Source organism: Lissotriton helveticus, chromosome 9 (assembly GCF_964261635.1).
Source record: "Lissotriton helveticus chromosome 9, aLisHel1.1, whole genome shotgun sequence".
NCBI classification, from domain to species: domain Eukaryota; kingdom Metazoa; phylum Chordata; class Amphibia; order Caudata; family Salamandridae; genus Lissotriton; species Lissotriton helveticus.
Window position 1 is genome coordinate 419699101 of NC_136070.1, and position 22357 is coordinate 419721457.

Consider the following 22357-nt stretch of genomic DNA (forward strand, 5'->3'; position numbering starts at 1 on the left):
TCGCCGTCGAAGGGGAAGCGGTCAACGTCGAGTAAAGGACGCTCGACGTCGAGGGACCGACGCTCGACGTCCGGTCGCCGTTCTTCGACGCCGAGGAGACGGAGAAGGCGTTCTGGCACCATGGGGCGTTCGCCTACGTCCCAGGCTGGGAAGGAAGGCGGATCACCGGGTTCGGTGTATTCCATGGTGTATATTCCGTCACAGAGGCCGGTTACACCCCCGCCTCCATTGCCGAGGGGTCTCCCTCCGAGGGACCCTACTCCTCCTCCTCTACCGCCACTGCCTCACACTATGCCTCGACCTCAGCTACCAGCAGACAAGCCGCCTCCGGTTCCTCCGAGGTCGTTCTTGCTACCCAGGCTTCCGACCCCTCCCAAGGGGACCCCTAAGCCGAAGGCCCCGGCCAAGCCGAAGTCACCTGCTCCGGTGGAACCGGCGGATCGACCAAAGCCGAGGAAGTCAAGATCACGCTCCGGAAGGAGAGGGAGATCGAGGAGTCGACGTAGATCCTCCACCAGGTCTAGACGTCGCCATAGGAGGTGTGGATCCAGGTCCCGCACGGACTCCTCCAGGACCAGGTCATATTCTCCAACCTTGTCGGAATCCCCGGGGACAAGGGTGTCTCCGGTGGACGACATCAGCGCGTTCCAGGATGTTCTCCTGAGGGGGGCTGCAAAGTTGGGAATCACGGTGACGGCTCCAACACCCACAATGTCCGTGATATTTGAGACGCTTCACAAGAAGCATTTGTCTCGCCCTCTCCTGCCACTAGTGCCTGGTTTGGGAGAGCCTGCGGAGGAGCTGTTCCTCACGCCAGCGGTGGTGAAGGCCGCTCCCTCCCGTCTTCTGAAGAAGTACAGGGCCCCGGATTCGGACCAGGCTTTCCTGTGGATAGACCCGGTGCCTGACTCTGTGATAGTGACGGCGGCCAGGAAGTTAAAGAAAGCCGCCCGATAAAGAAAGCCGATGGATCGACTCAGCTGGTAGGAAGGCTTGTGGGACTGCATCCACGGCCATGAAGGCGTCCAGCGATGCGGCGTTATTAGGGCGATATGACCGTGCCCTCTGGGAATCCCTGCAACAGTTCACGGAACTGTCCATGAGACAAGAGGGAGGACTTCCAGGAAATACTCAGAGGGGATGCTGGTTTCAAACAAGGTCATCGGCTGCGGATGTTTCTCTTTTGGCTGCCCATGGGTACTGTCATGGGATCAACCAGCGGCGCCATGCTTGGCTCAGGCTCACATCACTCAAGCTGGAGGCCCATCAGCGGGTGGCCAATCTGCCGTTCTCGGGGGAAACCCTGTTCGGAAAACATGCCGATGATGAGATGGCCCGCATGAAGGCGGAGGCAGAGACCCTGGCGGCTGTGGGCTTGGAGAAGCCCAAAGAAAAGAAGGCCTACCGCCCGTTTCAGAGACGGTTCGGAGCACAGGGAAGAGGACGAGGGCAGTCTTCGGGACAGCAGCAGCAACAAGAGCAGCAGTTCCGGAGGCACTTCCAGAAGCACCAGAAGGGTAGAGGAGGTCAACAGTCCTCTACAGTGAACAAGGGCGCGGCCGGGTCTCGACCCTGAGCGGTTACTTCCCCTACATCCGTTACCTGCTCCGGTGGGGGGGAAGCGTTCAATTTTTTCTGGCAGAGTGGAGAAAAATTACTCAGGACAAGTGGGTGCTGAATATTGTTTGTTGCAATGGATACAGTCTTCGGTTCACCAGCCCGCCTCCAGCAATTCCACCGGTCAGCTCGCAGTTTCAGCTGCGCGAGCTCCAGGCGGAGGCCGATATCCTATTAAGGAAAAGGGCAATAGAAGACGTACCTCTGTCTCAAAGAGGAAGATGTCTGTACTCCCGGTTCTTCCTGGTTCGCAAGAAGGACAAGAACGAGTTCAGGCCCATTCTGGATTTGCGACAAGCAAACAATTGGATTCGCAAAGAGAAGTTTTGCATGCTGTCGTATCAGATTTATCCTCAGCTGCAACAGGGAGACTGGCTGTGTGCCATAGATCTACAGGATGCGTACTTCCATGTGCCTATTGCACACAAACACAGGAAGTTCCTGCGATTCCAAGTCGGAGCCAATCATTATCAGTACACAGTACTGCCATTCGGATTGAAGTCTGCGCCCAGGACGTTCTTGAAGTGCATGGCAGTGGTAGCCGCACACCTGAGGAAGAACAAGGTGTTTGTCTACCCGTACCTGGAGGCCTCCTCCTTCTCGGAAGCTCAAGCGCACTTCCAGAAGACGTGCGTTCTCTTGAACAAGCTGGGGTTGCACATCAACATGTCCAAGTCTGTCCCGACTCCGGTCCAGTGCATCCAGTACTTGGGGGCCTCCATCAATACGCTGTCAGCAAGCGTGTCTCCTTCGGAGGAGCGACGATTATCACTCCTTCGGAAGGCTCAGGCTCTTTTGACCGCTCCATCTACAACAGTGAGGACGGTGTCTTCTCTACTGGGGTCAATGGCCTCTTGTATCTTCCTCACGCCTCACGCACAACTGCACATGAGACCATTGCAGGAGTGCTTGGAGGATCAGTGGGATCAGAGGAAAGGATCTTGGGACGACAAGATAAGACTGTCTCTGCATGCTCTTCAGTCTCTGAAGTGGTGGTGTTCAGCGGAGAATCTCCTCAGAGGGGTTCCCTTCCACAAGGACATTCCTACGCAGACTATCGTGACGGATGCGTCTCTCCACGGCTGGGGGGCGCACTCCGGAGACTTACAGATTCAAGGGACGTGGTCCCCGACTGAGTCCACGTACCACATCAATTTCCTGGAACTCAGTGCTGTTCACTTGGCACTGAAGGCCTTTCATCCGTCCTTCCGGACCAAGTCTCTTTTTGTTCAGACTGACAATACGACCACGATGTATTACCTCAACAAGCAGGGGGGGGGGTCGAGATCGTGCACTCTGTCGCAGGAGGCGCAGGGGATCTGGCACTGGCTTCTGGCCAGAGGACTGACTATAACGGCTACCCATCTACCAGGTTTGCAGAATGTTCAGGCAGACGCACTGAGCAGACTGATTCAGGAAAACCACGAATGGGTCATAAACAACGATGTACTAGGAGAAGTCTTCGCAAGGTGGGGGACTCCAGACGTAGATCTGTTCGCCACCGCCGAAAACAGCAAATGCAGAGACTTCGCCTCCAGGTACTACCAGCCAGGGACGCTGGGGAATGCGCTATGGATCAACTGGTAGAACAGCTTTCTGTACGCTTTTCCACCCATTCCCCTGATTCCGGCGGTGCTCATCAAACTGTCCCAGTCCAGGGCGCGGATGATCCTGATTGCCCCGGAATGGCCCATGCAGTGGTGGTTCACGGACCTGCTTCACCGGTCTCTCCTTCTTCACATGCGGCTGCCGTGCAGGCCGGACCTTCTCACGAAGTTCGGGGGACAGATGTTGCCCCCCAACCTCTCGTCTTTGAGTTTGGCGGCATGGCTTCTGAGAGAGTGCAATATGGCCATCTGAATCTCCCAGAAGATTGCATGGACATACTGAAGGAGGCTAAGCGACCTTCCACTAGGACTTCTTATGCTTACAAGTGGAAGAGATTTTGCATCTGGTGCAAGTCCAAGAACTATGACCCGACGACATGTAAGGAAGATGTCATCCTTCCATATCTTCTACATCTGGCGCAGTCTGGCCTTAATGTCCATTCCATTAAGGTTCATCTGGCTGCATTGACTGCCTACAGAAAATTCCCTTCAGTCTTCCTTCTTTCAGATCCCTGTGATCAAAGATTTTTTGGAAGGCTTGAAGAAAGTGTTCCCTCCTGTTTGGCTTCGTTCGCCTTCATGGGAATTGAATGTGGTGCTGTCCAGATTGATGAAGGAGCCTTTTGAACCTATTCATAAGGCTTTGTTGCAGCACCTGTCCTGGAAGGCGGCGTTCCTTGTGGCCATTACATCGGCCCGCAGGGTGAGTGACATTCAGGCGTTGTGTTGCCAAGAACCTTATACTGTATTTCATGCTGCTAAGGTTGTTATGCGTACTCACCCTAAATTTCTTCCTAAAGTTATATCTGACTTTCATGTTAACCAGACCATAACTTTACCTACGTTTTTTCAGAATCCTTCCTCTCCAGCGGAAAGGTCCCTGCATTCCCTGGACGTCAGGAGGGTGTTGAAATTTTATCTGGATAAAACCAAGGTTATTCGTTGGTCAGACCAATTGTTTATCAATTATGGATCAGTCAGGACAGGTCTTGCTACCTCTAAACAGTCCATTTTTAGGTGGATTGTGTCCTGTATACAGTTGTGTTACCAAAAAGCTGGTAAGACCTTAGGGGGTAAATCTAAGGCTCATTCCACCAGGGGCAAAGCTGCCACGACTGCTTTGCTCCGTAATGTTCCAATTGCAGAAATCTGCAAGGCGGCCACTTGGAAGTCTGTCCATACCTTTGCTAAGCATTACTGCCTGGACACCGATACCAGGGCAGACGCTCAGGTTGGGCAGGCTTCGCTGCGAAATCTGTTCGCACAGTAGTGGTGTTATTTCTCTTTTCTCCACCGCCGCTTTGGTGTGGGGATGTGCTTGCCATTCTATTCACTAGATTATGACTATACACAGAGATTCCCTATTACAGAAGGAGTAGTTTCTATCCTGTAATTCCAGTTCTGTAGTAGGGGTATCTCTGTTATAGTCATAAGCGCCCGCCCGCCTCCCCGGTGGAGAGAGATATTCATGTAAGGAATGCTGTAGGTCTGGCGTGTTACGCCTTCAAAAAGAACTGAAAGTAAAAGGGACCTGCAGTGCATTCTGGGATACTGTGAAGTTCTGGAAAGTTCTCTTAAAGGCACAGTATCCTGTTCTGAGCCACATAATGGCAGCCTATGGGGCTTGTCTGTCCATGTCTTCCTCTCTATCATTCCAGAGGGATTTTGCTGTTAAAGCAAGGGAAATCTGGACAGGCTTTGCTGTTTGTGGATTTTTGGTGGAATTTCTAGTTGAAATAATGAACAGTGTAGCCTGTGGATATAGGCTGCATTATCTGTCTTTAATTCTCTCTTAAGTGTCTGTGCAGTTCTGCATTTTTCAACACTTTAAGAGATTATTTTTGATTGCTCTGGGGTCCACGCACATGGGTGGGACTATTCACTAGATTATGACTATAACAGAGATGCCCCTACTACAGAACTGGAGTTACAGGACAGAAACTACTCCTTCCTTCCATGGGATTGCATTGACAGCTTTTCCTTCAAAAGTGTGGAGTTGGTTTGTATGAAACACTGAAAAACTGTAAATATAGTAAAAGGGAATTTCTTAACTTGTGTCTAGAAAATGTCTGTGATATCTAGACATATCACACTGATTAGCAAAGGTAACTAAAAAAGTAACGAGTGCAGTAATCTGTAAAGTAACTAAAAAGTAATTTTGAACTGTTGATTTACCTGTAATTCAACCAACTGCATTTGAACCTGCATTCAACTGTAAATCACTGCATAAGATTTTGCGAAGTATTATTTCACTTACCTGCACCAGGCATGGCTTGGTTCTAAAATAGAATAACTAAACAATATTTTTTTTACAAACAAATTAGTGTGCGTTCAGTCTTTGAGTGTGAGACATAATTTCTTGCCTGAGTGTGTACAACAAATGCTTAACACTACCCTCTGATAAAGCCTTAATGCTCGCCCACATTACCCTAAATAGAGAGTAAGGAGCAATCTGCTTTTACCTCTGCCTACCTTTGGGGGGTCACACTATATACCTCATTTTGGTATAGTATATACAGAGCCAACTTCCTAAACAATCTCACATCAGCCCACCTTAGGGGTGGTATTGCCTGGAGGTGGCACGCCTACTTGACTAGCTAGTTTTTCCACCTGTCCTGGTGCCAAGGGGGTCCTGGACAAAGGGGGGCTTGTTCTCCTGTTAGAGGAGCCGGATTCACATTCCATAGGCGGGAGCTCTTTGAAGCTTTCCAGCCCAAGAGTCTAATCAGCAAGTCATCCTGCTGGAGGGGGTGTTGCACCCTCTTCTCAGATAAGCTTTTGTTCTGGGTCTTCTGATGGTGAAAGGCTCTCTCCCTAGAAGGTCGGAATAGCGTCTCGAGTGGCATGCTGATAGAAACCACTCAGCAAGGATACCAGTAGCTGGTAGGTCTCCAGGGTGCACCTCTAAGGTGCCCTCTGGGTGCATGGATTAGCAAATCCAACTCTGGTATCAGTTTAGGTTTACTAATATGAAATATTGGATACCAAACATCCCTATTGTCAGTGAAGCCATCATGTAGCTGGGAACTCTTTTTCACCAGTGTCCAGCACATTTTAAAATGGCTTCCCAGGTCGCTTATTCTGGAAGTAATAGGACTAGCCAGCACAGGGGCAGATCTGCTCATGCTGGTGTGCCCTCACATGTAATATTGAGCACCCTGCCTTAGGGCTGTCAAGTCTGCTTTAGTGGTGACTTACAACTATTATATGCAGTATTAGGGGACATGGCACACAGAAAAGTGTTACATGTCTTGTTTTCACTTTGGTCTCCATCAAGACTCGTTGCCTGCGATAGCAGCCCTGCATGTGCTTGGTGAGGGGTCCCATTTGGTGGCACAATTGATGCTGCTGCCCCTAGGTACCCTCTTTGGTACTTCAGGGGCTAGGTGCCAGGGTACTATTTACTAGGGACTTACAGAGGGTTGCCAAATGTTTTGTCAATTGGGTGAACAATTGTACAGTTTTCAGAAAGAGCTCTGTCACTGGGGATCTGGTTAGCAGGAACCCAGTGCTATTTCAGTTGAAATTGCACAATTTACCAGGTAAAAAGTGGGGTTGACCATGTCAAAAAGGGGCACTTTCCTACATTGCCCCCTTCGTTAGGATTTCCTGTTGTAGCAACAGGGCACTGTCCTCCATTCAAACCTATGTACAATCCACTTCCTGCATGGGGATTGAGCGGCGACAGTTTAGAGTCTTCAACCTACCACCTGAAGTCTGTCAAGTCTTTGTGGCAGCCAGGAGTCCATCAAAAAACTGTATACGCCTGCTGTTGGGACAAGTTTGTAGCTTGGTCCCCTGAAAAACGCATTGACCTTCTTTCTGCATCCTTGTTTGTGTCTTAGCCTGGCAAGGCCTTGCTGTCACCACAGTCAAGAAGTATCTGTGGCCATCTTGACTCTTCAGCATTTGCTGAATCATAGCCTCCTTGTTTAAGTTACCAGATCTCTGCGTGCCCGGGGGCGGTACCACGTGACTTCGCCCTGACGTCCGCTGGCATGACGTCCGCAAGGTCACATAAGCCCCACCCTGGTGCGCCAACGTAGTTTTTTTCTCTCTTCCGCGTGCAACGCAAATCCGGATCGTGTCTTGGCCTGTTTTCAGGTCTCCGTTCACCATTGCAGTCGGCCCGCTTGTCCAGGTCGATGTCCCAGCATTTGTCCCCTACCTCGGAGTCCAGGTACCGCCGATTCAGTCTGCGGCATCGCCCTACGCCATGGCCCGAGGGCGTCGCTCACCAGCTGGTAGGTCATGTAGCTTGTCTCCCAGGTCCTTGTTCGTCAGAGGGCGCGGGTTCCCCTCTGGACGTGCGCCCCCGCCAGTCACCACCCTACCCGCCGTTTCCCAGCTGCGGGGTGACTAGGGCCCAAATGACAGCCTACTCTGCGGCGCTGCAGGCTTATTTCGCCCCTCCACCATCTCCAGAGACGTCCACGGATCCCTTGCCTCGTGCGGGGCCTTCCACGGAGTCACCGGCGGCTTCGGCGCCGAAGGTTTCGACTTCAGGTTGTAGGAGGGGGTAGTCCTTCGGGGCTTCACTCTTCAACCCGTGGCGTCCCTGCCTCGCCGCATATCCCTATGGGGCTCCCTGTGGCGCCGCAAGAGGACGCCATGACTCAGGCCTGTCCCGGGTTCCCCTCGGCCCTCTGAGCAGGCCGCTGCCTCTCCAGAGGCCGAGCCGGTGCTGTTTCGGGGCAGACTGCTTTCCTCCCCGGTCCTGGCAGAGCCGCGGGTGAATGCCTGGGCCTGGGGTGCTTTCCTGAGACCCTCTACGCGGGTGGGTGCCCCGTGGGAGGTCGAGACGGCACCTTTTCGGTGCCGTTCCTTAGCCGAGCCGGCTCCGCCCCCGCCCCATTCTCCTAGGGTTACTAGTACTAAAAATGGGCATGGCTCTGATCACTCACACATGTACTTTTGCACAACATACCTCTTACATACAACCTAATAGGTGCACACACAACAGGGATAAATCAATAAACCGAATGGGGAGCACCCGGTCTGCCAAACCAACCAGTTATCGACAATGTTTCTACTTATGTACAACCAGTGTTAATCAATTCAACTTCATTAGTTTAAACAAAAGTACATCATATTAATTCAGTGTGACACTGTCACAACATATTGGTAGAAAGACAATTTGGCAGAACCAATGGTGTATACGTTGCGAGTCCCAACAGTCTTGGGATTCTCCTCAGGACCACACCAATCTGTGAAAAATAAATGGGAAAATATGTCTAACTTAATCCTATTCATGAAAATCAAAGAGCAACAAACACTACTCTGGCGTGTCAACTTACCAGTAATACAGATATCGCTGGGGCTTTTTATGTCAAAGAAAATCTTGGCCAAAAATTCTAAAGAAGAAGAGAAGAGGGAGAGGGATAGAAATAGCCAAAAAAGAAAGTCAATGTCACAGTCTGCTCTAAACAAACGTGGCTCTGCTTGTCTGGCCAAAGTAAATTGCAAGCTCTTACCTAATGTTATTCCTTTAAGTCAATTTTCTATATTTGATAGAGAGCCACACTTGGGACAACAGCGCCTAATCTAAAAATAGAAAGATGGAAGGGACACATATAGCAACCTCATGATGCACACCGTTCGGGCAAGAGCATTCAATGTTTATGAAAATGCAGGGAGAAGGCGCTTGATGCCTCTCTTACCTCCTGCCGCCGTCCAGCGTGGAGGTCGCTGGCATTCTTTATTTGCTGTGATGTATTTGTTCTAAATACAAAGGAGGGAGGAATACTTATTAAAAAATGATGACCCTCTTGGAGAAAGGATCGCTATTCAATCTAAGGGCGGGATGCCGACTTACCGAATACGAGTAATTCAATCGCTTATAATGATTCCGTGCCCAATCACTAAAACGGGCATGCGCAAATTGCCAAAAAACTACAATACCCATGAAGCTTGGGGCTGAGATCGACACCATCATTAGATGCCGAGGCTTTCTTGCGGTACAGCAAAGCAGTCCAGTTTCAGATAAGCGTTTGAATTACTCCTATTCAGTAAGCCGGCATCCCGCCCTTAGATTAAAATAGTGATCCTTTCTCCAAGAGGGTCATCATTTTTTAATAAGTATTCCTCCCTCCATTTCAGGATCTGCTGCATTACTGGAGCAGCTTTGGCATGCCGTTGCGGCGTTGTGTTGTGGTGTTCCACCCCTTTTTGTCTGGTGTTTGGGCCTGGTCCTCTGCCTGGTGTTCCGGGGGACAGGATTTCCTGGTGTTTTCCTGGGTTCTGGTGTCCATCCTAGAATCGTCTCTAGCAGATACATCGTTACCGAAAAGGAGGAGGGGATCAAACAAACAGAACAAAGCATCCCACTAAGGTAGGAAATGAAAGAGGGCATTGCCTCCACTTCTACCCCTTCTCCTTGGAGTTTTTGGGATGATTCTTTCTTCCTCTGTACTCCTCTACCGTTGTCTGTCCCTCCGGGGCTTTCTGGCGGATGTTCCTGGCTTGTGTGGGCGTGGGGGTATTTTGGCCTCGCCTCGCCCTTGCTTCCTTCTGCTTGGTTGAGGGGCTGAGCCGCCCTTCTTGCCCCTTTACACGTCCCCTGCTGGGGTCCTGTGTTTCTTCCTACTGGGAGGTTTTCTCACAGGCCCTCCTCCCTTCTGGGTACGGCTAGGGTATCTATTCTACGTTAAGGAATCTGCGCCTAGTAGAGTAAATCAGATGTACGAGGTACTTACCTTCGGTAACGATGTATCTGCTAGAGACGATTCTAGCGGCAGATTCCTTCACGACCCGCCCTTCCTCCCCGTTCTGCGAGGACCTTCAACTTGGTCTTCTGCACTCGCCTGCCTCCGGGTGGTTTTTCTTATGCGAGTGTCCTCTTTCATTTCCTATGTTCGTCTGTTGTGCCATTTTTCACTTGCTTTTCTGCCCCCAGGGAGGATGTTGTACTTGCTTGCAGGGTTGCTTTGCAGTAGCTGTGCTCTGCTCTTCCCTTCTATGACTTTTGGTGCCACAGTGCATGGCACTCTCCCGGATGGTGCTGTTCCTCACCATTTGCTTTTTCTTCTGATTTTTTTCGCACACTGTTCTTATATTCTCACAGTTTTTGTTTGTGATGGCTCCGCGTTGTGGCGCGCAAACGTTCTCCAAAGAAAACTGACGTCAGCGGCCTGGGTGGGGTTATGTGACCTTGCTGACATCACGGCTGCCAACGTCAGGGTGGAGTCACGTGGTACCGCCCCCCGGCGCGCAGAAATGTTGTGGCAAAGAAAACATTTCCGGATCCAGTCTTACGCCTGGGGATAATTCTACGTTAAGGAATCTGCGGCTAGAATCGTCTCTAGCAGATACATCGTTACCGAAGGTAAGTAACTCGTACTTATAGCAAGTTTTTTTTTAATGTATTCTGCACTTTTCCTCCGAAATCTTTTGTTATACTTCCCAAAGGGACCTTTATTTAATTTGAACTTTTTTTATTTGTTCCCTCTTCGAACCCATACACATATGCTCCCTCAGACATCTGACGATCAAGACAGTCTTCTTGGTGGGTATCACATCATCCAGAAGGGTCAGCGAGCTACAAGCTCTTTCTGGCCACCCTCATACACCAGCATTTTTCCAGACAAACTGGTTTTGTGGACCAGTGTCTCTTTTTTGCCGAAGGTGGTGACCCCCCCTTTCTGCATCAGCCAAAACTTCACAATGTCCACTTTCCGTGCTTCGTCCCACGCTATCAAGGAGAAAGAGAGGCTACGGCGCCTGGACCCTGAAAGGGCACTGTCACTGGGGCGAAGAAGAGTAAATCGGTGCAGAGCAGGCCTTCTCCATATGGATTATACTTTACATCAAGATGTGCTACGTATTAGCAGAGAACAAACCCCCTGAGGGTTTGAGCACTCGTTCCCCCAGAGCCAAAGCTGCGTCTTCTGCCTTGACAGCCAGGGCGGCTTTGATTGGCTTTTTGCCATTTCGGTCATCTAGGACCTTTTGGTGTGAGCCAGTTCGCACGCCCGCCTCCAGGAAGGCATTACTTTGAGATCTAGTTTAAGGTATGGAATATGTGGCTGGAATTCTCTCTCAGATGTACAAGATACTTACAATCGGCTACTCCTTATCTGGTAGAGCCTATCTATCACAGATTCCTCACCGACTCTCCCACCCTCCGCGTTCTGCGAACTGGACTTACCCACCTAAAAAGGCCCTTGTAGGCCCAAAGATTCTGCACACTGGTCTCTCAGCCTTCTGTCATGCGTCTGAGATTTTGAGGAAAAATAGTCACTGAAATAACTGATATTAGTGCCCCGGTTTGGGCTCTATAAATGCACAGGACACGTCCTATCCGGGGTGGCTGACTTGGAGCTTATCTATGCTGGTGCACAGGGCTACTGCTCAAGAATTTCCTAATCCAGTCGGATGCTCAGGGAACATTCTGAGGTAAGGAATCTATGGCTAGATAGTCTCTACCACATAAGGTGATACCGAAGGTAAGTAACTTGTTCAACCAGGCCAACAGCGGTGCAACACGTCAGACGCTACTCCTCTACTTTCCAGGGTTGATGAAAGAGCCATATATGGTGTCACTAGTGGTATAGTTTTCTCTTTTGAATTTCCCCAGATGATCCATGAGCTCCACTGTTAAGGTAATGTCTACTCCACAAGTGCCAGTATTTAGGAATTTCCACTCAACTTTCTAATTTCCTATTCATATTTTCCACACAAATATTTTCTTCCTATATGTTGCATCTCTTTACTGGGTTAATGGTAGAAGGATTGCTGAAAGGCCCCATTGTCATATGATCTGATGGTAGTGATGCACTCAGTTTTTTTTGTAGTGTGTAATCCATGCAAAAACACATGAAAATCTCCTTTTAAAAGGCAGAAGTAATTGAATATGTGACAAATTCTGGAAAGGAAATTAAAGCATAGAAACCGGCAGATTACCAACCTATTCTCTGAAGTAACCCTTGGAAACTGTTGGACCAGTGCCACATGGCACTTTCTTAAATATCTGCTTGGGGCTTACCCTTGTGGGGTTACATGGTGTGTTTGCTATTAAAGAAGAAGTGTCTCAAGGAGTAGAGAAAGTGGAAGGCAGTAGTACTTTGTTTATTTGGGGCTTATAATTGCATTGTTACCATAAATTAATAATAAATGAAAGTGTGTGTATTCAAAGGTTTTTGAAAGTGACAGACAGCAAGCTGATCTTGTATTGTCTTCATAAATAGGTCCTGCTGGAACTGGCAAAACTGAATCTGTGAAGGCTCTTGGACACCAGCTTGGACGGTTCGTTTTGGTTTTCAACTGTGATGAAACGTTTGACTTCCAGGTACGTCACTTTTTGATAATTCAGAATTATTTGCAAAGTCCCCTTCACTGTCCTTCTTACCCAAATGCTCTGAATTAAAGGTTACATATGAGTGTGATGCCCTGCACTCCTTAATTGCTAACATGATTGTTTATTGTGTACTCTTACGTAATCCACTCTATTTTGAATGTGGTGCTGCCACTCGAACTGACTGGCTCCTGTCAGTACAATAATACCCTAACGAACAGTGTACTGTTCGAGAGTAGCGCACTTGTCACCTGCCCCGTGGGTGCTCCTTAGAAAAACGTTTGTAGACACTTTATAATTTTGTAAGCCATACAGTGATGCCTTAGTCAATGAATCAAGTAAATCATATGCAATAAACACAATTAAATCAATAAATGCAACATGTCGTAATTCTTCTTGAAGACGTTTTCTTTATACGTGTTCTTCTGTTCTGTGCTTTGAACATTACATCATGTTTTCATTTGTTTCACAGCCTGTTGTATTGTTTGTCCCAATGCATTTCGGTATATAGATACCTTCTTCAGGGGAATACTGTAATTGAATCAATAAAAAACAAAAATGTATCTATGAACATGAAACTTCAAATCTACAGGGATACAGTAAACCTTCACCTTAGGTTTGCTCCAATGTGTTCGTGGTTTTGTTAAAAAATGAATCAAACTGAAACTGTCCAAGAACATGCTACCATCCCAGAAGTGTTACTACGTGCTACCTTAGCCCTTTACATTCAACCACCAAGTATCACAAACTGACCTCTGTTGTTGTTAAACTCCTGAAAACAAACATAAGTACAGGCGTCAGTACCCTGTATCTTACTTCGTGATTATGCATAGTCTCATCACAGATCCTCCACCTATGTCCTACCTGAACTTCTTCTTCCACTGTTCTTCTGATAACTAAGTCACGTTGCTTGACCATAGGGTTCACTAGCCGCAATGCTGTAAACATAAAACGCACACTGTATAATGTCGGTACTACCTGCGAACCTGCTTATTCACTACTGCAATTGTCGCCGTCTGTGTTCCTACCTGAGTTTCTCTGTACGTGCCGCCCTTCCCTTTGGTAACGAAACAGTCTTGTATGCCTGTGAGCCGCCCTGTCCTCACTCGGTACTGCAATACAATTAGTCAAACGCTTAGTCCATACATATCCTTCTTGTAATCCTCTGTCTATCATACCCATGATTTCACGCATTCATCCTACCTGGACCCGTTCTCCTGTCCTTGTAATTCTGCTGTAACTTTCACTCGATACCCGGTAAGCCGCGCTCTACCCCCTTCTCGTAAGCCTGTCCTGTATGTATCGCGTCTGACGTCATTTGAGTGGAAACAAAAAGCGGACTACCATGGTACACAGCCAGCGTGATTCCGCCATCTTTAGCTAGTCAATTAGCTTAATCTCTGCTTACTTTAAACAACCTAAAATGCCACCCGCGTACTACCAGATCCAAATTCAAAACGAAAAATTTTAAAGTTTACCTCATAACGGTCATATGTGGTAAATCTACCGTTTTGTGATAACTCGAGGCGAAAGTAGTGATATACGAATTACATAGTGCCACTCTGTAAAAATGCAATGTCTGTCAGAAGTACTGTAACTGATCCTAGGGAGTTGAGTATAACTGTCTCCTCTGCGGTGCAACCTGTTTGATTAATTTTTCACCAAATGCAAGGGGTTTGCATTTTTACAGAGAGTGGCACTATGTAATTCGTATATCACTACTTTTGCCTCGAGTTATCACAAAACGGTAGATTTACCACATATGACCGTTATGAGGTAAACTTTAAAATTTTTCGTTTTGAATTTGGATCTGGTAGTACGCGGGTGGCATTTTAGGTTGTTTAAAGTAAGCAGAGATTAAGCTAATTGACTAGCTAAAGATGGCGGAATCACGCTGGCTGTGTACCATGGTAGTCTGCATTTTGTTTCCACTCAAATGACGTCCGACGCGATACATACAGGACAGGCTTATGAGAAGGGGGTAGAGCGCGGCTTACCGGGAATTGAGTGAAAGTTATAGCAGAATTACGAGGACAGGAGTAAGGGTCCAGGTAGGATGAATGCGTGAAATCATGGGTATGGTAGACAGAGGATTACAAGAAGGATATGTATGGACTAAGCGTTTGACTAATTGTATTGCAGTACAGAGTGAGGACAGGGCGGCTCACAGGCATACTAGACGGTTTTGTTACCAAAGGGAAGGGCGGCACGTACAGAGAAACTCAGACGGCGACAATTGCAGTAGTGAATAAGCAGGTTCGCAGGTAGTACCGACATTATACAGTGTGCGTTTTATGTTTACAGCATTGCGGCTAGTGAACTCTATGGTCAAGCAACGCGACTTAGTTATCAGAAGAACAGTGGAAGAAGTTCAGGTAGGACATAGGTGGAGTGTGAGAAGCTGGCCTGATTTATGATGCTCCCTAGTTCTAGTGATCACCTTGTATCAGTCCAAACAACCCTTATGGTGATTGGTTGTAAGTCAACCTTATAGACCCGCTATCCTAATGGTAGCATGGACAAAGCAGTCTTAGGCTAAACTCTTTTGGCATGTGAAGCCAGCTGTTTTACCACAATATAACCCCTTGAATACCAGATGAAAGGACACCGCACAGGTTGTTATGAAAATAAACAGTCTATTTATTAATAACAACACCTCTGAACTCTTTATGAGGTCAGAGGGCTAAGCACATGACAATCTCTTACGAAAAATACTACAAGTTGCACAAAATTACAATGGGGCCCTAGGGGCAAGACAAACCATATACTAAGTAAGTGGAATGTGAAATTTGATAAAAGGAATGGAGCTGTCCAGAGGCTGTAGGATCGATGGGACCACGCTACACTAACTTCAGGTAAGTAATAGGAGGCCCACGGAACGCGTGTGCAGAGTGTGAACTCACACGCGAGATACGTAACAACGTCTATGGACAGTTCAAGTTTAAGGTAAGTACGGACAATCCTGACTAGGTAGGACAACAACGACTGTGGAACTGGACACTAGGACAGTTAAACTACCCTTGAGCACCGAAATGCTCTTGTTACCTCACCCACGGCCTGCGGGTGCACAGGTGTCAAAGTGCGTCGGGTTCTCGCGTTGAAGTCTATGGAGCCTGAAAGAAAAGATGCTGCAGGCGACCAGGAGGAAGATGTCCGGTGCAATCCAAGGGTGGATTGGTGAAGGAGACCTGAAAGCAGAGGGGACAATGTTCACAGTCACTAGCCAGTGACTGGAGTGGAACCAGGAAGGAACCAGATGTCGACGTTGCGATCAGGTGAAGAGTGGACGCTTGACTCTGCAGCCACGTGGACCAGGAGGTGTCTTCGACGACCAGGATGGAGGTACGAGCTGTCCCACGCAGGCTCTCGCTGTCGGCGGTGTTTGATCCGGAATCTGCGTCAACAGGCCTTGACAAAGGCAACCCACGCGGTGAGTGAAGAAAGCGTCTGGTGCGGACTAGGAGAGTCCGGGGTGCCGCTCTTTTGGAAGGGAGCAAGGGCCAGTCTGGAGCAACCAGACCAGCAGTGAAGATTCAAATGTTCGTCGTCTAGGAGGCCACTAGCCAGCCGGCAAGTGACCAGACAACGCGTCGAGCATCAAACAAGCACAAGGGCCCCACGCAGATCTTGTGGATGCTGGAGGGCTGATCTTCGGTGCAGAGGCTGCTCGGGGTTGGGGCTTCTCAGTCCCCAAAGCACTTGGTCGAGTTTACCTCGGGAGTCGTGTTGGAAGCGAAGTGCAGGTTCGTTCAAGATGGCCGGTCCCACGTGTCTCGTCGCACCCACGGGTCTCAGCTTTGCTGTAGATGTGAGTTGAGGTCGAAGAGGTCTGGGAATCCGGGTCTCGTCGGGCTCTGAAGTCTGGATCCTCGAGGGAAGACAATTGAAGCCGCTGGACGCTTGATGGTGCCTGCAGTTGCAGGGTGGACACTCCTTGTCCACAAGGGAGATTCTTCAGTCTTCTGTGGAGCAGAACGTCGAAGGCCAGGGTTTCTTCTTGTTGAATAGTTCAGGATAATCTAATTTGGAATGGGACCAGCTCCTAACTTTATTCTCCTAAAGGGGGCTGCACTACTGACTAGGTCCCTCCCCTGGGTGGGACCAGGAAGGGGGGTGGCTACACCCCCTATCCTTTGTCCGGTTTCCCGCCAGAGCTGGGGCTGGGATGCCCCAGCAACTGGTTTGAACCGGTGTATGCGCAGGGCACCTTGTGTGCCCCAGGCATGTCTCATTCCTTTCAGGCCTCCCTACCTCAATACACAAAATCCTGTCTGGGGTGGTGCTAGCACCTCCCAAGGCAGGAAACCCTTTGTCCAAGCCATCCTCGCTGGAAGGACTCCCAGCAGCAGGAGGTCAGACTTGTGTCTGTGGTGGCAGCATCCATTTTGTGATGCTGAGGCTCGAGTTAACTTTAACCGGGGTTCACTGTTACATACATGTCATGTCCCTCTTGAAGGGTGGAATGCTACCCCCGTCGCCAGAATTGGCGAGGGGGTAGTATTCCAAATCGTATGACACCTTACTCGACATGTTTTGATAATGTTATACCAAAGTTGGCATTTAACCGCGAGGTTGATAATGCACTTAAGAGTATATGGTATATCGTTATCTTGGAACAGCTATTAGGACTTGGTTCCGCAAGCTGCAACGGGCTCAGCTCATGCCAGAGCACCATCTCACATAATTCCAAGCACTCTGCCTTCAGGATTGATAAGGCCTGCCATAGGAGTGACTGATAGGAATATATGTGTCCATTTTAGGGTTAGATATAGGTATACTATATCTACAGCAAAGGGTGTTTACACCACCTTGCCCCAGCTGTCATGCAGCCAGTTGTGTCAGATTTAGATGGCCAGCCAGGGGTGGCATAATACATGCTTCAGCCCCTGGTAGGCCCTGGGTACACCTATGCCCTGGGTACAGGGACTGATAAGGTGGCCCAGTACCAATTGGTAAATGCACCTCGAGTACATGCTTGTCAATTTAGAGAGAGAACAGCTGGGCTGTGGGTCTGATTAGCAGGCCCACAGCCAGGGAAAGTCGTAAACCAGTGAAGCAAAAGGCAAAAATCTGGGGTGACCATAGGATTGCAGACCCCACTCTCCTACATGGAGGATCTGTGATGAGACTATGCATAATCACGAAGTAAGATACAGGGTACTGACGCCTGTACTTATGTTTGTTTTCAGGAGTCTAACCACATCAGCGCGGCGCAGATTCCTACGCTGTGCTGAACGTTCAAATGAGCCAACGGGCTCATGACGGAACGGTTCCGTCATGAGCACAGCTCAACCGACGCTCATGACGGAACCGTTCCGTCATGAGCGTCGAAGGGGTTAACAACAACAGACGTCAGTTTTTGATACCTGGTGGTTGAATGTAAAGGGCTAAGGTAGCACGTAGTAACACTTCTGGGATGGTAGCACGTTCTTGGACAGTTTCAGTTTGATTCATTTTTTAACAAAACCACAAACACATTGGAGCAAACCTAAGGTGAAGGTTTACTGTATCCCTGTAGATTTGAAGTGTCATGTTCATAGATACATATTTGGTTTTTATTGATTCATTTACAGTATTCCCCTGAAGAAGGTATCTATATACCGAAATGCATTGGGACAAACAATACAACAGGCTGTGAAACAAATGAAAACATGATGTAATGTTGTTCAAAGCACAGAACAGAAGAACACGTATAAAGAAAACGTCTTCAAGAAGAATTACGACATGTTGCATTCATTGATTTAATTGTGTTTATTGCATATGATTTACTTGATTCATTGACTAAGGCATCAGTGTATGGCTTACAAAATTATAAAGTGTTTACAAACGTTTTTCTAAGGAGCACCCACGGGGCAGGTGACAAGTTCGCTACTCTCGAACAGTACACTGTTCGTTAGGGCTGAATTAAAGGTTGCCATAGTAGGCAAGACCCTAAACATGTCCATATGGAACCAGTCATTGGAGGTTTTTTTTAACAGGACCTCAGTAGAAGCATCTGCATGGCCAGAGAACATCGCCTATGTATGTTCACAACATTTTATACATATTAGGATTGGGACATGGGTATGTGCTAGTGTGTCGAGGGTGGGTGGGTATATAACGATGTAGTAGGGAAAGCATTATCGGAGAATATCCAATCACCCCTCAAGTTTTCCAAACTTGTTCATCCTGCTTTTTTCCTAAACATAGTTGAGTGATGCACACTAGATATTTCAAGCCATATAAAACGACAAGCTATTCAATAACTCTTGGATTTTCAAATGGTGGTGGTTTTTAATTAAAAAAAAAAATGTAGAGGTCTTGTTGCTGCATAACGTGTAGGTTTAAAGTCTGTGTTGGTAGGCGGCCTTGTCTATAACACTACCTTATCTTAGATTGCAAAATATACCTCTGGATCAGTTTTGTGTTTTTTTATTTATATTTCATCTGTTTACATAAATGTTTCTTACCTTTTAGGCAATGGGTCGAATTTTCGTCGGTCTCTGTCAAGTTGGTGCCTGGGGCTGTTTTGATGAGTTCAACAGACTTGAGGAACGTATGCTGTCTGCTGTTTCTCAGCAGATTCAATGTATTCAGGAGGCCTTGCGAGAACACTGTGTTCCCAACAGAGATAGAAGTATGTGGTTTTCTAAATGGGTGTTTAGTCACTTGTATTAAAATAAAATTGACATGTGTTGTTTAGCTTATAAGTGACTGGGAAGAGAGAAATGTGTAGTCTGTACCCTTAGTTAGATTTGCCTTTCTTGGTAGCATATATAGGGGTAGATCTCAATATTCCATCACTAGAGAACAAAATGTGTTATAGCTGACCAGTAAACAGAAGAGACATGTGTCTAAGAACTGTATTGCTTTGTGTCCAGTCTGTGTCCCTCTGCTGCAACTTCAGTCATTGGCTGTGGACCAGGCTAAAGATTTGACTGCAGATTTGCCATTTACTGTTTGTTTGTTCTTGGGCAACCTTGTTCTGTGAACAACCAGCGGCTTACATTATTTCTGATTTTTTTTTTACGTTAAGTATTGTTTTTTTGGATTGCTTTGGTTTTCCCAATGAAAAGTTATGATGCAATACTATAATGAGCTTAGTAATTGTATGTTTATTGTGGAATCTTCAGTGTGGATGTTATCTTCCATACTTTTTCTCTAGTGCACTCACTTGGAGTGCTTTCAAAGTGTACTTTGTCAATATTGTCATTGGAATACAGAGAAGTAAGTAAGGGCTTGGTCAAATGTGTCATTGGTTGTGCACTGATATTTTTTCATTCCAGAGCTACCTTTCAAATTTTATACTACATTTTAGTGCCGCGACTTGGACTAAATAGTGTCCCTGTCAGAAAAGCTGTGGATCAGGAAATCTCTTAAAATTGCTATGAATCTGTTACTTTATCTAATGTCTCATTAACATCCTGCAGATTCCTTCTGATAGATTCTACCTGAAATTGCATCTCCTCCAGAGCCCAGATTTGATCCAGAAAAGTTTAAATGGCTTTCCTTGCCAAGAGGTGGTGCCAAGCCTCCGAGACTACACCTCTACCTCTCAGAGTAGATCATAGAGCCATATATGGCATTAGCTAGGGTTGTGATACCCGTTTCTTTGTTTCAGACCCTACTGTTAATCCATAAAGGTTTCCTGTTTGCTTTCTCCACATAATCCTTGAGCTCCACAATTAAGACTGTCTCCTCCACAAGTGCCATTATTTAAGAGGTGCCACTCAAGTCACAATCAGATGTCAATTTCAGACACCCACAATGCTGATCCTTAGTGCTTGTGGTCTAAACACGACTTCAAGGCCTATGACCGCTAGGCTCTCATGCACACCAAGGCCATCAAGGAAAAGGAAGCACAGCTCTTTCTGGGTAAAGCACCAAAGAGCACTGTAGTCGTCACTATTCCAGTTCTCTCTGTAGATCTGTCTGTATTTGCCCCCAGGACTCCCTCAAAAGGAAATTTCACCCGCAAGCAACACCAAAACACAGCTGAAGGCATTCTCTGCCTGCTTATGAGGCAGTTCATCTAGGTGGCAGCTCAATTCATTACTCTGGCCTCAATGTCCTCCTTGGAGCTTATGCCCCTTTTTGAAGATATGGGTGTGAGAAGTTGGCTTGATATATAGTGCTCACTATTCTAGTGATCACTCTGTATCATTCCAAACAACCCTTATTGATGATTGGTTGTAAGTCAACCTTATTAGACCAGCTATCATAGTAGCGTGGACAAGAGCAGTCTTTAGGCTAAGCTCTAGAGGGCGTGTTAAGCCAGCTGTTTTACCATCACATATACCCCTTGAACACCAAGTGAAAGGACACCACACAAGTTGTTATAAAAATAAAGGATATTTATTTATAACAAGTCTACCCTGAACTCTTTGAGTCAGGGAGCTAAGCACAATACAAAACTCTTACGAAAATACTGCAAGTTACACAATTTACACAAATGCCCGAGGGGGCACGAAAAACCATATACTCTAAAAGTGGAATGTGAAATACTAGCAGGTACGTAACACGATCCAGAGGCTTCAGGACCGCTAGGACTACCTTACTGAACCCTCAGGTTGGGAGCAGGAGGCCTAGGGAACCCGGGTGCAGAGTGGAAACTCTTACGCGGGATGCGGGACAAAGTCTATGGATGCTAGTAGTTCTAAAGTTACTGTTTCCGGACGAATCCGACTAGGTAGACTAAAAACGAAAAAGGATCTGGACACTAGGATAGTGAACCTGTGCTGGAGCACCGAAATGCTCTAGTTACCTAGCCCAGGGGCTGCGGCTGCATAGGGTTCAAATGACGTCGGGAATCCTCGTTGTAGTCTATGGAGCCTGAAAGAAGATGTTGCTGGCAGGCGACCAGTGAAGATGTTCGGTGTGATCCAAGGCTGGATCAGTGAAGGAGACGACCTGAAAGCAGAGGGGACTCAGTTCTCAATCACTAGCCAGTGATTGTGTGGGCACCAGGATGGCACCGGATGAAGTCACCGCGATCAGGTGAGTAGGTGACGCTGGACTCTGCAGTCACACGGGCCAGGAGGCGTTGTCTGCGTCCAGGCTGGAGGTGCGAGCTGTCCCACGATGGTGTCTGCTGTCGGCGATGCTGGATCCAGGATTGGAGCAACAAACCTTGGCAAAGGCAAGCCCACGCGGTGCAGTCAAAATGGCGTCTGGAGTGGACCAGGAGGGTCCAGGGCACTTCTTGTTGGACAAGGAGCAAGGGCCAGTCTAGAGGACCTAGACCAGCGGTGAAAACGTCGTGGTACGTCGTCAGGAGGGTCACTAGCCGACGGGCAAGTGACCGGACAACGTGGCAAGCAGCAAAGAAGCAGAAGGGCCCCACGCAGATCTCGTGGATGCTGGGGGGATGGACTTCGGTGCTGGAGCTGCTCAGGGTTGGGGCTGCTCAAACCCCAGTGCACCCACTCGAGGGTCCCTCGGCGGTCGTGCTGGTTAAGCGTTGTGCAGGTCTTGAAGATAGCCGGTCCCACGGGTCTCGTCGCACCCACGAATCTCAGCTGGGCTGATGATGCAGGTAGAGGTCAGAGATGGCAGGGAATCCGGGTCTCGTCGAGCTGGGCAGTCTGGATCCGGAGGATGGACGTGCAGCAAACCGCAAGCGCTTAGATGGTGCCTGCTGGTGCAGGGTGGCTACTCCTTAGCCACAAGGGAGAGTCTTCAGAGAATGACAAGAGTTCCTTTCGTGGAAAGTAGTTCAAGTTTCAAGATGATCTAATTTGGGAAGGGTGCCCGCTCCTACCTTTATTCTAAGAGAAGGGGCTGGCACGCGACTAGGTCCTGCCCATGGGTGGGACCAGGAGGGGGGGTGGTTACACCCCTCTCCTTTGTCCGGTTTCTCCCC

The 22357-nt window shown here is 48.1% G+C and overlaps 1 protein-coding gene across 1 annotated transcript in view; it reads left to right on the forward strand.

The window, feature by feature from the left end:
• Positions 1–22357, forward strand: part of DYNC1H1 (dynein cytoplasmic 1 heavy chain 1) — a 1596152-nt gene that overhangs the window by 281504 nt on the left and 1292291 nt on the right. The window contains exons 28-29 of the mRNA XM_078660192.1: positions 12410–12510; positions 18973–19132. Coding sequence (XP_078516318.1) covers positions 12410–12510; positions 18973–19132 — 261 coding nt within the window. The remainder of the gene's footprint in view (positions 1–12409; positions 12511–18972; positions 19133–22357) is intronic.